Source organism: Globicephala melas, chromosome 18 (genome assembly GCF_963455315.2).
Source record: "Globicephala melas chromosome 18, mGloMel1.2, whole genome shotgun sequence".
NCBI lineage: Eukaryota > Metazoa > Chordata > Mammalia > Artiodactyla > Delphinidae > Globicephala > Globicephala melas.
This window is the reverse complement of record NC_083331.1, coordinates 51129037-51145204: the sequence shown is the minus strand read 5'-3', so window position 1 is coordinate 51145204 and position 16168 is coordinate 51129037. Positions and strand designations below refer to the sequence as shown.

General features: G+C 41.9%; 1 protein-coding gene across 2 annotated transcripts in view; it reads right to left on the bottom strand.

Annotated features, from left to right (window-relative positions):
* Positions 1–10388, bottom strand: part of SLAIN1 (SLAIN motif family member 1) — a 64872-nt gene extending 54484 nt beyond the window's left edge. Inside the window, exon 1 of one of the 2 annotated variants that reach the window (XM_060287966.2) lies at positions 9522–10388. In XM_060287966.2, the coding sequence (XP_060143949.1) occupies positions 9522–10135 (614 nt within the window). In that variant the 5' untranslated portion in view covers positions 10136–10388. The remainder of the gene's footprint in view (positions 1–9521) is intronic. The other variant, XM_030838621.3, reaches the window with a different exon arrangement.
* Positions 10389–16168: the final 5780 nt, after the last annotated feature.

Here is a 16168-nt window from a genome sequence, read left to right as displayed (position 1 = left end):
AAATGAACTACTGATTCATGTAACAACAGAGGTGGATTTCAAAATAATTATCTTGATTGAAAGAAGCCAGACCAAACCAAACCAATGAAAAAGAGTACCTACTATATGATTTCACTGATACAAAAGTATAGAAAACACAAACTAATCTAGATTGACAGAAAACAGATCAGTGGGTGCCTGAGCTGGACGTAGGCAGGATCAGGACAGGAGGAGATACAAGGGGCCACAAGGAAGCTTAAAGCATTGGGCCATCTCCACTATCTTGACTGTGATGATGGTTTTATGGGTTATACATGGGCCCAAATCTATCAAACAGTACATTTTAAATATTTGCAATTTATATTGCACTTATACCGTAATGAAGCTTTACGAAAAACTCACAAGACAGTAAGCAACTGACTTCCCGCCCTTCAGTGACCCTGGAGCTGCCATCCACCAGGCAGCTGAATCACAGAAGCAGGTGCCACAGCCCTGACAGAAAGGAGCCACAACACTAGGCAACTGTGCAACCTCCTTATCTTTCAGCTTCTTTTAAATTAATACATTTTCCTCACTGTTTAATACACACACAGGTTCATGCACTCTCTGAGCATCTGCCCAGAGATGCCATGTGAAGCACTGCTCTGCCCATCACCTCCAGCATCCCATGGGATGACCGCTGCTTTCTCCTGCCGCTAGGAACCTCCACCAAGCAGCTTGCCTGGGGATTTCACACACTCCCACCAGTTTGGGGGTTTTTCTGGTAGAGCGTTTTGCTTTCTGCTTGCAGGGAACCCCTCAGGAAGATGTCCTTAATCTATTAGGGCCTAAGTAATATGGTTCTCTCGTTTGACCACGCAGCCTCACAGCACATTCAAAAGCAGCTTCCCAGAGGAACATGTAATGGCTCTGGGACCCACTCTGCCATATTCACGTACAGGGACTTCTCTCTTTTCTCCTCCGCTGTCCACGTGCTATCTGCTACTGTGGCTCACCCCGACCCTGCAGTTCACAGAATATGGGGGTGATCATGCGACTGAAAGCAGGGAATTCGGCTGAAAGCCTGCGTGAGGAATAGGTGGGACCCCAGATCGCCTCCTCTACTCCACACTGCCCATCCCACCACCCCTCCTCTGCCACAATCTAGGACCAGAGGCTTACTACTGACATGTGCATAAGGCTGACCCAGAGAAGCTCTGACTTCAGGCACACAGAACTCAGCTGAAAGACAGATGAAGTACCCGCACTGAACCAGAGAGGCCGACCAAAAGTCTACTTGCTGAATGGTTAGCACCCTAGCCCCATTTTCCCCTTTACATTCCGAGAATCGACTGCCTTAACTCCTATCTCCCAGAAGGTTTATGTCTGGAGACACAGATGAACCCAAGAGAAGACCTAAAGATACTGAAACCTGAGCTGGCCACCCACCCAATCTCTGGTAAAGTCTACCAGCCAGAGTTCCACCCATGCAGAGGCCTTAGATCAACTTCGATATCGCCTTTGGGTATGAACAGACAACCCACGACACCAGATATCTGGAATAATCCTTTTAAATAAAACCCTGAGACTAAAAGTATTGATAGAAGGGAAAAAAGAACTGAGGAGGAAAAACAATGCAGGGAACAGATGAAAAATCCAAGACAATTATAACTGATACCATCTGAGAGAAAATGTTGTATTCACAAGACAAAAACAGGATATTTAAATGGGACAGCTTCTTCTTTCTTGGCAAGTGAAACAATTAAACTGTTATAGAAGAAACAAAAAATTCAATAAGTGAGTTTGGAAGATCAAGCTGAAGAAGTCTCCCAGGAAGGAGCAAAACACAGACAAAGATTAACAACCAGAAGAGAGGGATAAGAAAATTAAATGACTGTACCAGCAGGCCTCCATCTCATTATTATAAGTTCTAAAACACACATGAAAGTGAAGAGAAAGTTATTTGTTTTAAAGGCAAAAAATTTTCCAAAGTTGAAGGCAGGCCACCAGGTTCTAGAGTGAGGCACCCACAAATGCTCAGTGCAACAAACAGACAGGTCCATACAAGGTACAACATGACATTTAAGAACCCTAGGGATAAAGAAAGAAACCTAAAGAAAAAGTCACAAATGCCCTCTAACAGGGAAAAATAACTTAGACTTTTATACCCAGACCAACCATGAATCTTGTATGAGGATAGAATAAGGACATTTTCAAATACACAGGATTTCAAAGTGTACTTCTCATCCATGTCCCCTTTCTCAGAAAGCTAACTGACGCTGCATCCCACCCACAAGAATAAATGAAATTCCAAGACAAAGGATTTATGAAATAGGAGATCCAATATTGGCAAGAAACCCGAAGGAATTCCCATGGTAACAGCATTGTGCATCCAGCCTAAGGAGCGACAGTAAAGACTGGAGCAATGGGATTAAGCATTCTAGAACGGATGGCAGGACAAAATAAATTTTTAAAAACAGATTTAAGAGATTATCAAATACGTTTGACCTTCTTGAGAGATGTTATGGCTCCAGTATTTACAGAGATAATTAGTAATAAGGGATTAAAGAAAGTGAAGGGGGAAGAGAGAGGCCATTATTGACTCTTGGAGGAACAAGGAGATTAGAGAAAACAAATGTAACATACAATTAACAGGACTCAGCTAATAACAGTGATAACCATGACACAGGTCATTACGATGATTTAAGAGAAAAGTTATAAAAACCATTACGAGAAGGGAAAGAAGATATGGTAGCTGGAGGATGAAGGGAAGAGGCCTTAGTCCTCATTTTCCAAAACAAGTCTATATCTGTTTAAGATCATGTAGTATAAAGACTGTTTAGAAATAAAGAACAAAAGAAACTGCCAAAGGAGTATAAAGTAATATCTATGTGGAGGACTCAGAGGCAGGAAAGAGTTGGGAGAACTGCTGCTTTCTGTAGTAAGCCTTGGTATAGAAGAGTTTTTGAACCATTTACATCCTACTTATTGTATTACCTTGATAGAACTTTGGAAGTACTAAGCAAATATGTGGAATTAAGATAGAAGGGATCATTTTTAAAGTCAGTCTCCAAACAATGTTCCCAGGATAGTTTTGAGCCTACTACTTCTCTGGGTAGGCCTAGAACTGGATTTAAAGAGAGAAAAAGGGCAGTGAGTTATGAAGATCACGTAGCTACAAACTCCCTGAGTATAACATGTCTCCAAAATTAGATTAGCAAGGTAAAACCTGTATTTCTCCTAAATGGCTCTTATCTTCTAAAAAGTCATAAAAATCACCTCTTTCATTGTCATTACAATGCCAGCAACATTTACAATATCCTAGTTTGCCATTGTTAATACACATACCTCCTACTAACTGCTCTTTCAACTTCTACCTTTCGTTGACAATATATTAGAATATGGCAAGAATATGTGAAAAGCCTTAGTCTAAAACTTGAGAAGCCTTCAAATAGAAAAGCTATCATTTAAAATGTCACACTTTAATTTTCCTTCACTTCTCTTCAAAACTTCCAAAAGCACATGACTAGAAACTATTGTCCTTCTCACAGAATCTTTTCTTTTTCATACACTTCATTTTCTGGACCTCCTGACTGCATACACGCACTAACACTGGGAGGCTGGAAATAATACAAAGTCCATCATAATAACCCTGAATGCTTCAAATGAAGTATTTCAAAATGTCTAGAAAAATATCTTGGTTATTCTCAATGTTTGGTTCTAAAGCCATCCTTCTGCAGATAATTCAAAAATAATTACAGTAAGTCCCCTACATACGAACGAGTTCCATTCCAACAGCACGTTCATAGGTCCAATTTGTTCGTAAGTCCAACAAAGTTAGCCTCCGTTCCCAACTAACACAATCGGCTATATAGTACTGTACTGTAATAGCTTTATAATACTTTTCACACAAATAATACATAAAAAACAAACAAAAAATAAAGAAAACATTTGAAAAGTACTGTACAGTACCAGCCACATCACTGCCGCTTTTACGCTTGCTTCTGGACATCCTGGGATTGATTGAAATAAAGATGCTGTACTATTGGACTCTATATAGTATTGTACAGTAAAGTACACAAAAGCACAACCACTTGTAGAGGATGCATGCACATGACAAGGTACACCAGACAAGTGAACTAACTTACGCGATTGGACATGTGAACACACATTCCCATCTTTGAAAGTTCACAACTTTGTTTCGTTTGTAGGGTACTTACTGTACATGTATATCATAGACCTGTCACTGAAAAGTAATATGTCAATTTTCAAACAAGCCATTTTAAGAGTCTTAAATCACCATAAGTTTTATTTTAAGGAAAGGTAAAACACCAGCACTGATTAGCACAATCAATCAATCTTAGTCAGCTTAGATTCACTAGCATCTGCTAGGGTCAAGCTGGTTAGCCACTGCAAAAGAAACTTACCCCCAATAAGCTATTTAAAAGGATACATTAAGTCTAAATTTTAGTTACTGAAGGTCCCATAGCAGACTCTTCCCCCTCCCTCCACATTTATATCTAAACTCTATTTCAGTGTCTCACTGCAGTGTTTCAAATTTACTCATTTGAAAGACACATCAGCATAGGCTTCAGTCAACTCCACTTGCTCCTAGAAAACACTGTGCATTTTCGATCAGTACTGTCAGAAAGTGAAGCACCCTCTGGTCTTTCCACTGAAAATCAATTATGCAAAAAAACAGCCTAGGTGGTCTAATTTAGCTGTGCCATATGTATAGTACAAGGTGTTCAACAGCTCTGATGAAAAATTGGCAGTGACTTTAGCCAGCTGTCCAGGGTCTTGGTGTTACACATGGAAGATGAATATCTCATTCATTAAATTTTCCTTAATTTGTAGATATCACCATTTTCCCCTTGTATCATTAAGAAATTTTCTCCTAGAATGGCCTGGACTAATATATACACTACCAAACGGAAAACAGATAGCTAGTGGGAAGCAGCCACATAGCACAGGAAAATCAGCTCGGTGCTGGTGCTTTGTGACCACCTAGAGGGGTGGGATAGGGAGGGTGGGAGGGAGGCAATATGGGGATATATGTATACGTATAGCTGATTCACTTTGTTATAGAGCAGAAACTAACACACCATTGTAAAGCAATTATACTCCAATAAAGATGTTTAAAAAAAAAAAAGAACATTTCTCCTGTCCTTTCCAGTTGGGCAAGTTAAAGTCCCTGCCACATCTCTTTTAAAAATAAATGCCTCCTTTTACAGCTGTATTTTATACCAGTTGGCATGTTTTAATCTTGGCATTGTCTGAATACAGACTCGTCTTCTGGTTGAGGTGAGCAGGTTCTGACCTACCCCGGCACTACACTATCTTCAGGGAGCCGTGCTCTTCTACCTGTTTTCTCCAAGTCCGTTTTGCTTTGAACAGTACAAACTGGAGTTATTCTAACTTTAGCCATAATGCACAAATGCATTAACTATTTCAACCCAGGACATATACACATAAAACTGAAATAAGTTTAATCAAGACACATTTGTATTATAAGATACAATGTACTCTGGTCCTGATTTTATATTCCACTGAACTTCATAAAAAAATAATACTGAGTCAGTCCACTAAACTGACTTTATAACCTATTAATGGGTCACAACCATGCTTGGAGGAAAAAACATCAATGGTTGCAAACACTTCTGAATACATATAAATAAGTCTAAATTTTACTCAATTCTTTCAGTAAATAACTGAAGAAGTTTACATAAGTTATTTCTCCTTGGCACTTAACACTGAAATTAGGGAGCTGAAATAGGTCACAGAAAGGTCTAGTATGCAGTTAATGATTTACTGCTCCCATTGCCACTTCGTACCAATCTGGTTCCCTCTCCTTGTACCCTGGTTCTTCTTAGCCTAGTGCTTCTCAGCCTGGTAACACTGGGACAGAGACCTTCAAAACATCCTTCTGTACAGACTGGCAAATCATCCAGTCACACCATGTGCCACGTATGCATCAGGACTTTAGCGCTTCTGAACTTTTTTAATTTGCTCCTGGTACTCGGTTTCTCCCCTGTACTTTCTGGCCTATGGTCTCCTGGAGAGCTAAGGCTGTCAAATTAGTAGTAAGATAATGGAAGAACTGATACAGCAGGATGTGAAGCTTACTATGGGATTATAATAATTGGACTTAAGATTCTGAAACCACAGTCAACTTTAATTTTCTGAGACACTGAATTTTAGCAGCACTGTGCTAATATAACCAGATTGTATTAAGGCAAAATTACATACTTTAAATTCAACTAAGATAAATATTTGAAGAAATAAGACAATTGTTTTGTTTCAAAGCTTTTCATCAAAACAAAAAGCAGAATACATCATTCTTCTTGCATCAAAGTGTTTTTTTCAATAAACAGAAGAAACTTACAGGTTAAATAATTGTTTGGAAAAAAGGCCTATGAGACCTGACTGATCATTCACTAACTAATGAACTATCATCAAGCAAATACTCTTCTATTATTCACTTTTTTCTTTCGCACATAACTCTTGAGCCAAGTGCTGTCCAGGCTATACATTCTAAGATTGTATTAGATAAAACAGACTTACATGAAAGAACTTCTAAAATATTCAATGATTAACCTACATTTGTGAACTTCCTTTCCTAAGGATCTGACATTTTAGCAGGAAGTGCTATTCTAAATAAATTATTAATTTTGTTTAACCCATTAGGATGAAATCATGATAAAAATGTATGAAAAATTGTAGGTAATACAGTTAAAGTAACATTATTAAGGACCAAGTTACTGTTAACGATGATGCAACTGTTATAGGGAAACAAAGATGTCCAAGATGTGTCCAATGAAAGGTAAGTGTAAAAAAACTGATGTGGATATATTTGCATATTGATTTGTATAACTATGTTTTTACCTTGAAGGATCTACAGAAGGTTAACAGGGTTCACTCTGAGTCACAGTAGTAAATTGAGGACAAGACGGAAGACTTTTGTGACTTTACAAATTTATAAATAATTTAAAATAATCAGGTACATATTATCCACTTTATAAAGTTTTAAAAAATTATAAATAATTTATAAATTTATAAATAATTTAAAACAATCAGGTACATATTATCCACTTCAGTTGTTTCTTAATAAACAGGGAAGATAAAAATAAGTAGCCTTCCTGCAAACATTATCAGGGAAGCCAAATGAAAAGCACTCTATTGACGACAGCGTCAGGCAGGGACACGCGGTTTGCAGTGATGAAGGAACATCAGAAGGCTCTGCAAGCATTAACAAGTGGGTTTAGCTTTGAAAATTAAACCCTGTTGACTGGTGATGATCAAACAGGCCAGTACGGCAATACAAATATATCTCAATGTATAAAAATGTTCTGATAGAAAGTTTTCTATAAATCAGGTGACCTTACAAAAATTTTAAGTCCATCGCACTAAGATTAATGATCCCTCCCTGTTTTTCCACCTGGGATTCTAACCCTGGCTTTGTTTTGAGGAAGATACTGTATAAACAGTGTGCCATTTGTCTACAGAAACATCTGTAAGGTGTCAAGGCATTGATTTAGTCATTCACAGATATACCTGATGAGTGAAATTAGTAGAACCTGCTGCAAATCAAACCTGGTTAGATTTGCTTCAAACCATCTGAAGCGCTACTAGGCTAATCTCACCAAGTAGGTGATTTCTTTTAGTTATTTTAATGATGTTTTAACAAAAAATAACTACAAAAGGAAAGCCTAAGATACCAAAGTACTAGCAACAGTTGGAGGATAACTAAATATGGTAGAAGTCCATTTAATAAAAGAAAATATTACAATTATATTCACTGTGTATGTACTAGCACAAATCTAATATAAAATAGTGAATCATGATAAATTTTAAAGTGCTAATAGCTTTAAAGCACAGGATTGATCCTCAGCCAAAATACAGCAAGTTTCCTTCTATTACTTACGTACATATCTCCAGAAAAGGCCAAGTGGGGACTAAATCTAAAATAATTTGAAAGTGGCATAAGGGCTTACAGTTATTAGTAACAACCTAAGCACCATCATGAGAGCATTTTCTGGTACCATATTCAGGCTGAATCTGAGATTACAACACAGCCTGGACTTTACAAAAATAAAGGTGCAGCTTCTAATGAATGGCTTAAAGTTCCAGAAAGTGGCGAGTTGTTTTGATTTTTACAACCTGAGTTACCTGCCCAGTTGCCAAAAAGTACTAAGCAGAAGGATGACTATGCCTTATTATAGCTCCCTGTATTTTGATTCTCAGAATCAAACCAATTAATGTACTTTACAGTTAGAGTTCTCAACATAAAAAAGTGCAAGAGAAAAGGACCACCACAGTTCCTAATGGGAAACCAGCAAGGTTCTCCATCTCCCATTCCCTCCTGAGCAATCACTCAACATAAACACAAAGAAAGTGAGGAAGATCCAGCTTGGAAAACAGGAAGAGGACCTAAGATTAAAAGAACTACAATTACTCTTCATGCTACTGCTACGTACAGGTGAATGCTGTTCATTCTCCCTGCGTGAACCTAAGTCCCACCTGATTTGAAGCTTCTATTCATCTGACCACATCACACTACCTCTAACGACTGAGGAAAACATGCGAACCAACCAAAAGAAGTCATGAAGTGACTGCTACCCTATGAGCAAGCACCATTAAAAACAAATAAAGGAATCAGAACACCCCTCTTCCCTCCCCCCCCGCAAGGTACTCACTGAAGGAAAGCAGACAGAGCTAACCAGATTTCAACTGAATAAATGCTGCCAGCCTCAAGTTTTCTGATAACCAACTTCAAGTTTCTAAAAAATAAAAAAAAAGTTTCTCTAATCTCACTTTTCTTCAATCACCAGTTTAATTTTTTAAATTAAAGCAAGTTCCTTGGGTGCTAGGTAACAGAGTGCCTTCAAGCTGCTCACTCCATTCCCCGAAAAGCCTTCATTTTTTTTTTACGCCGTTACTGATGGGAAAGCCAGTGAGGTCAGCACACTGGAAAAAGCGAGCCTGTTTCTGAAGTGAGAAGCTATCAAAGAAGATGCAGCGAATGAGGACAAACCACTGAACAACTCAAACAGTAAGAACGAATCTCTTAAGGAGAGATTCATCACTCCTCCATGCATCACTAGGTGCCCTGGGGTGCCGAGGAGGTAGGGGCAGCACGCAAATCCAGTCCGGCCTTGGTTTGGGAGGACAAAACAGTAACAGTCGCAGATGGAGGCCAACCCCTACCCATCCCCCGTCACTCCCAAAAAAGACTGAGGAAAAAGAACACGACTGAGTGACAAAAAGACAAGATAGCATGGATTTTGCAGTTAATGCTAACGAGGAGCGTGGCACCCAATCATCAGCAAAGACGACAACACAGGAGAGGAAAAGGACCAGTTCATCCCCAGATAGGTCGGCCTGAGCTGTAACAAAATAGGTTTCCACCCCGGTGAACAGCCTCCGCTCATCGCCCGGCTCGGCACCTGCCAGGTCACCCCGTCTGGGGGCAGTGGCTGAGGTCCCCCTCTTCCTTCCAGCCCTCGCCCTCCCCGGGCGTCGCAGGCGAGGGCCCCAAGGGAGGGAGCAGAGCTCGGCAATACCAGGTGCAGTCGTCCTCGTCCCGCCAGGCGGCCACGCTCTCCAGGTCCAGCGGCTCCACCTCGTCCAGCAGCGTGGGGGGCGGCGAGGGCGGCGCGGCGGCGGCCCCGGGAGGTGTCCCCGCGCCCCCCGGCTCCGGGCCGCAGCCGCCCCCGCCGAAGAAGCCCGCCGCCGGCTTGAAGTAGACGAAGGGCGCCTCGGGGGGCTGCGCCAGGCTGCAGAGCAGGGAAGGCGCCGGGCCGGGCAGGCAGTAGGTCCCCGGGAACGCGGGGCCAGAGCCACCGCTGCCGCCCCCGCCTCCGCCCCCAGCGCCCAACGCCAGCCCCAGCCCCAGTCCCCCCGAGGCGGCGGCAGCGGCGGCCGGGGGGCTCCGCGGAGCCAACGGGCTGCAGGCCCCAGCGGGGGGCGGCGCGGCGGGGGGCGGCGGCGGCAGCAGCAGCAGGTGCGGTGCGGCGGCCGCGCTGGCCGCCCGGCTCCGCAGCTGCTCGTTCTGCTTCTCTAGCTTGCGCACCAGCTCCTGCAGCTTCTTCACCTCCAGCTCCGCGTTCACCACCGGCCCGGAGCCCGCTCCGGAGCCGCCCCCCGCCGAGGCGCATTTCACCTGCTCCGCCATCATCGTGGTCCCCGAGGGCGCCGCGGCCGCCGGGGGTGGGGAGGGGCGGGGTACAGGCCGACGCGCCGGCTCCTCGGGCCGCGGGGAGGCTACAGTTCCTTCCCTGCCGCCCCGGCCCAGGGGGCCGACTACGCTGGGGCAGAGACCGAGGCGGCTGTTCGCATCAGCACCGGGCCGCTGCCTCTCGCCGAGGCAGCCGCCGCCGCGCTGCTCTGCACATGCTCAGAGCCTCCCTCCAGTCCCTTGGGCGCTGCTGCGGCTCCGGGTTTTAGCCGCGGCCCCCGGGCGGGGCGGGGCGCGGGCGCCGGGTGGGCGGGGCGGGGGTATCGGACCAGCCGGGGGGCGAGGCGTTCCCGAGGGGCGGGGCCGGGAGCGCGGGCTGGGGTCCGGGGGCCACCGCCCCCGGCCGCGCTACCCAATCCCAGGTGCCTGATTGGACCTGGCCCGAACTTTCCCGCCACCGGCACTTCCTCCCGCCGCGGGGGAGGGAGCGAACTGAGCTGACTTCGGAGCTAGGGGCGGGGTTCTAGAAAAAGCAGCCGCAGCAGGTGCCTGCGCTGCAGGAGGGCAGCGTTTGCCCGCCGGTTCGCTACCTTACAAGAGCACTTGGACTTAACCGTGTCGTCTACCAGCCGCTAGCTAGTTAAACCTATAGAAAACCAAAGGACCGGGAAACGGTATCTTAAGAACCAAAAAGTAAAAACGTGGAACGGAAAGGCTTTGAGGTGATGCTATTAATCCCTTGATTGGTAATGCAAAAACAAAATGGTGGGAGAGAAGAGGCCGAGGAGAAAGAAAATCTCCCTCTCACTAAGAGGGGGGAGAGTGGCCTTCCCCCCACTAAAGAGCCAGGTGTTCAGTTTTTTCTAAAACTGTCCGGTTTGAACTATTGTATTACCACCAATGTTTGCCGCAATAAAAGAAAAACATTTTTATACTATATACATTCATTAAACAAAAGATCTTTGAGCACCTAACTCTGTGGCAGATACCATTCGAAGAGCTGGCCATGCATTCAAGTGAACAAAACAGGCAAAAGTCATTACGGGAGAAACATGAGTAAAGTTGAATGGTGTTCCATCTGTTAAATAATTTACAAGCTATTAGGTCAGACTTGCTGGCGTGAGGTTGGGGAAGAAAAAGAGAAAACCTCAGAGCTCGACCCCAATACCCCGAATCGCACCTGCAAACTTGCCTTTTCTTACACCTTCTGGAAATTATTGGTAGATCTGCTTGTAAAAGCGGGGTGAGGGGTGGCTTAAGCAGAAGAATTGAGTCTTTTCATTCAATTGATATTGATGTAGCATTTTGGGGTGTTTAACACAGAGAAAAGTCTGAGATTTTATTATGAGAAACTTCCACACAACTGGTTCTCATCCTCAGATGATATACTATCTAGTGAAGGTCCCTGCTCTGGGACTTTACATACCAATCTTTGTGTCAGTGTACCACATCCCTCTGGAACTGGTTATTGTATCCGTTGGTTTTAGATACAGCTCTGTGGCTTCCTGCTCAGAAACACTTGTGTCTTGTCAGTTGTCAATCTATATCTCCAACTTCTGTGTGTAGGGTGAGTGATCTGCATTTAACTAGCTTGGTGAGATCTTCCGTAAATTGGATAAATATGTGTGATAACTACCCTGAGCCTTCCTATCTGGTGTCCCAGCTTGCTAGACCACCACCTAACCACCTGTATCACCCATCACCTTTCCAAGTTTCAGTCTATCTTCTAGATATACTGGTTATTACTAAAACCTGGAGAAGTGGAGTAATACTACTGAAAGTCCTAAGTAAAGAATCTATTGAAGGATTTTCCGCATGCTCAGTGGCAGATGTGGGTAGCAGTATCCCTGCAACACAAAGAAAGGGAGACAACAGACACAATGAGAACAAAGAGCTGCTGGGTTCCACATTAGCAAAAGAAATCGGGAATAGGCACAGAAGAGCGAAGACAACAAGAATTAAGATGTAAAGAAAAGCAGTCATTTTACTGCGAAATTTATAATAAACATCCTTCTTCTCCTCCGTTTACTCAGTATGGTCTATAGAATACATTCAAGCAACCAGTAGTCAAGCCTTAGAACTGTGTTTTCTAAGTAACAATTAGTATTGTAAAAAATCTTTGTTGTTTCAAAAGAGAGCATTCACTGAAATTTAGACCTAGCAAAGAGGTGAAACATTTTGTCCTAAATTTCTATTCTGTGTTCTTCTTCTGAAAAGACAAATTTGTCCTCTTCCTAACTGTTTTTAACCTGTGAAAGGATTCACGTCTAGAGAAATTTTATATCATCTCTTTCTTTTCTATGTCAGCACCTCTTTTTTCCCCTTCCGTGAATTACATATGTACACACAACAGAAACCCTCAAAATGTACCCTGATTTTAAGTTGGTATCCCCAGGATGCCTGTCTCTTTAACACATAATTAAAGAGGTTGATGGTGTCAAGGTTTCAATTAAGCAGTCTTGATTTTTTATTTTGATGCAAATTTGTAAGCTTTGTGTTTTGAAAGAAATTGCATGCATAGCTTCTCAATTTTAAAATATTTTTGCTTTAAATGAAATACATGAGGTGATTTCAGAGGTTTACAAAGAAGATATGGAAAATAAAAATGTATGTCTCATTAAAAAATTTATGCTTTAAGGATACATTTGAAACACCATAAATTGATGAGAAATATCCATATATCACACATACAAAATCAGATAAAGAAATACATATTTCTCTGGTGCCCCTCATTCCTTACACTCCAGAACTATGGTCGCTGGGTCACTCTAGTGAATTTCAAGAGAGAAAGTAATTGATTTGTATTTTTCGCATATACCTCTAATAGTATCTATGGACGTCAAATTGATCCATCCACAAAATTGGAAAGACAGCATAGTTTCTTCCTGAGTTTGTAAATCTAATTCTCCAAGGAAATCTAGGAACAGTCTGTTATTATCCCAGTTTTACAGTTAAGCTAACAAGGTTAGGTTACTTGCCCAAGTTCAGTCTTGAAAATGACAATAATTCTTAGCACAGTTTCTCATGGCCCAACCACTCTTCTCTTTATCCCTTTGTCTTAGAGTGAAATTCCTCTTAAGAGTAAGCCCCATATGTTTTAAATGCAGATTTTCCATCACTGCAATAGACATACCCTAATATGACCACTACCTTCATTCAAGTTGATAGATCCAATTACCACAAAAAGAAAAAATCACTAGTGTGTTAAACTAGGATCAAAGATCCCCAGCTCTGTTTCCAAATTCATTCAGAGGAACCACAGCGTTTGTTTTTGTTTGTTTGGCTTTGTTTTTGTTTTGTTTTGGGTTTTGTTTTTTCCTTTGGCCTCTTAGTTTAGATTCCTGTTTATCCATACAGAATACTTGTCTTGAATACTGTGGATCCCCACTACCTTTGTCCAGTGCCCAGCAAGTGTCTAGCACATAGCAAAAACACATTGAAATGATTTTTAGAATACATGGATAAATAAATCCCAAGTTCTAGCTGAAATTTAGACAAGAACCTAATCAGTTACTTCTATAAGCCTCATTTGTCATATGGTAACAACATGGGAGGATTAGAAGGCTTTTTGCAGACTCCATAATAATTCACATCTGACCCAATTAAAAGCTATAAGAATACTTGCTGCATTAATGTGTGGATTTTAGTGTCAGGGAATAATGCAAAGAGAAAACAAAAATATATGAAGCCAGAATTTATGTAAATAATTCCCTGTGTGGGTTGCTCCGTTCAAACCCCACCCAGCTCTACTCGAATTCATGCCAACAACCCATGTAATTATGCCCTGTAAAGGCACATATAGGAGTAGTTATAATAATAATAATAATAATTCTGCTGACTTGGCGAGGTATCCTTGTCAGAACCCTTTTTAACAAACACTTATTACATGTCTATTATGTTCGTCACAATGCTAGATGGCTTTTTAAAAGTGAGTAAGACAATTTCTCCACCACCAAGACCTTATCTAGTCGGAGAAAAAAGCATATAAACAGTTGATTATCGTTCAAGACATTGTGCTAAGTGTCATGACGAAAATACAAGTCAACAGCTTAGGGAGTGCCCAAGAAGGAACAATTAATTCTGGCTAAAAATTTTCGGAGGGGCTCCCCTGGTGGCGCAGTGGTTGAGAGTCCGCCTGCCGATGCAGGAGACACGGGTTCGTGCCCCGCTACGGGAGGATCCCACATACTGTGGAGCGGCTGGGCCCGTGAGCCATGGCCGCTGAGCCTACGCGTCCGGAGCCTGTGCTCCGCAACGGGAGAGGCCACAGCAGTGAGAGGCCCGCGTACCGCAAAAAAAAAAAAAAAAAAAAAAAAAAAAAAAAATTTCGGAGGACTTCGTATAGAAAGTGTATATTAGGGGCTTCCCTGGTAGTGCAGTGGTTAAGAATCCACCTGCCAATGCAGGGGACATGGGTTCGAGCCCTGGTCCGGGAAGATCCCACATGGCGCAGAGCAACTAAGCCCGTGCACCACAACTACTGAGCCTGCGTTCTAGAGCCCGTGAGCCACAACTGCTGAGCCTGCACGCCACAACTACTGAAACCCACGTGCCTAGAGCCCGTGCTCCGCAACAAGAGAAGCCACTGCAATGAGAAGCCGGCACAGCACAACGAAGAGTAGCCCCCGCTCGCCACAACTAGAGAAAACCTGTGCACAGCAATGAAGACCCAATGCAGCCAAAAATAAAATAATTAATTTTAAAAAATGGTTCAAATAGTAAATTTTTAAAAAAAGTACATTATTTCATTTGGTTCTCCTTATCAAGCTATGAGGCATTGGGGCGAGTATTGTGATATTCATTTATCAGACAGAATATAGGATGTATCAAAGCAACGATAGAACTAGGATACCGCACCCAGCTCTAATTCCTAGTCAATACTGTTTACTCCTGTGGTCAATTTGTTTTGTTTTATGAATCGGTCACACATGTGCCACGCTCATTAAAATGAAACTTTAAAAATTTACCTTAATAATAGCTATTGGTGCTTATTAAATGCCAGCAACTGTTCTATGCCCTTTACTTGTATTAACACATTTAATCATCAAACAGCCCTTTGAGGTAGTTTCTATAATTACTCCTGTTTTATAAATGAGGAAACTGAGGCATAGGAAGTCACACAATCTGCCCAAAGTTACCTAGCCAGGAAGTGGCAGAGGCAGGAATTGAAAACTAGGCAGCCCCAGCTCATTCATTGCAGTATCTCTTTTCTGATCTTGGGCAGCACCTAGCAAAATACCCTGCTCTGGTCTTAACGGTTTATCAATAAAAACTATTGACTTATGCAAACTCAATAGCCAAGAATGCCTTGAACAAAGTCTGATTCATTAACAAGCAAATATTACTGGAGCTTAAAAAGTCACCAAGCACAGATCAGAAAACAGTAGGTTTCCAAGATCAACAAAGTTGCTGGTGCTGGTACAACATTTCTGACAGTACAAAGGCTATTCATTCAATGCTTACTTCTGCACAGATGATGAAACAGCGTAAACTATCACTGCTTTGTTTTGTATTTCTAGCCATTTGGATTCTTCAAATGTCAATACCACTCTTAAGAATACTCAGAAGGAACCAAGTCACAGCCTATGTTGGATCTAAACAGATCCCATGATGATCTTGGATGTATTTAAAATTTCAAAAGTATAAAAATAAATTTTTTTGAAGTTCAGAAACTTATTTCAAAATCTGAAACTTTTTAAACTAAAACAAATAGACATTTTTGAACAAGTTGCTCTTTTTGAAAGAAAGTATGTAAGATTACTTAAACGTTGAAAAAAATAACATACTTAAACCTTGAAAAATAAGCATCTTTACAATTTTCCACCAATTTTTTAACTTTATAAGAGAAAAATGAATCTGGTATGACGAGTCTTGCTGGCAAAAATTGGTACTTTATATTACCATCACACTGGATGTCTACTCTAGAGCTTTTGAAAGCCTTTGGAGTTCGAACAATCTATTTTCTTGTTTTCCTCAAATGTTTCTCTCATCATAAAAGTCAGTGTGGTAGAGTTTTTCTTTCATTCAAAAGAG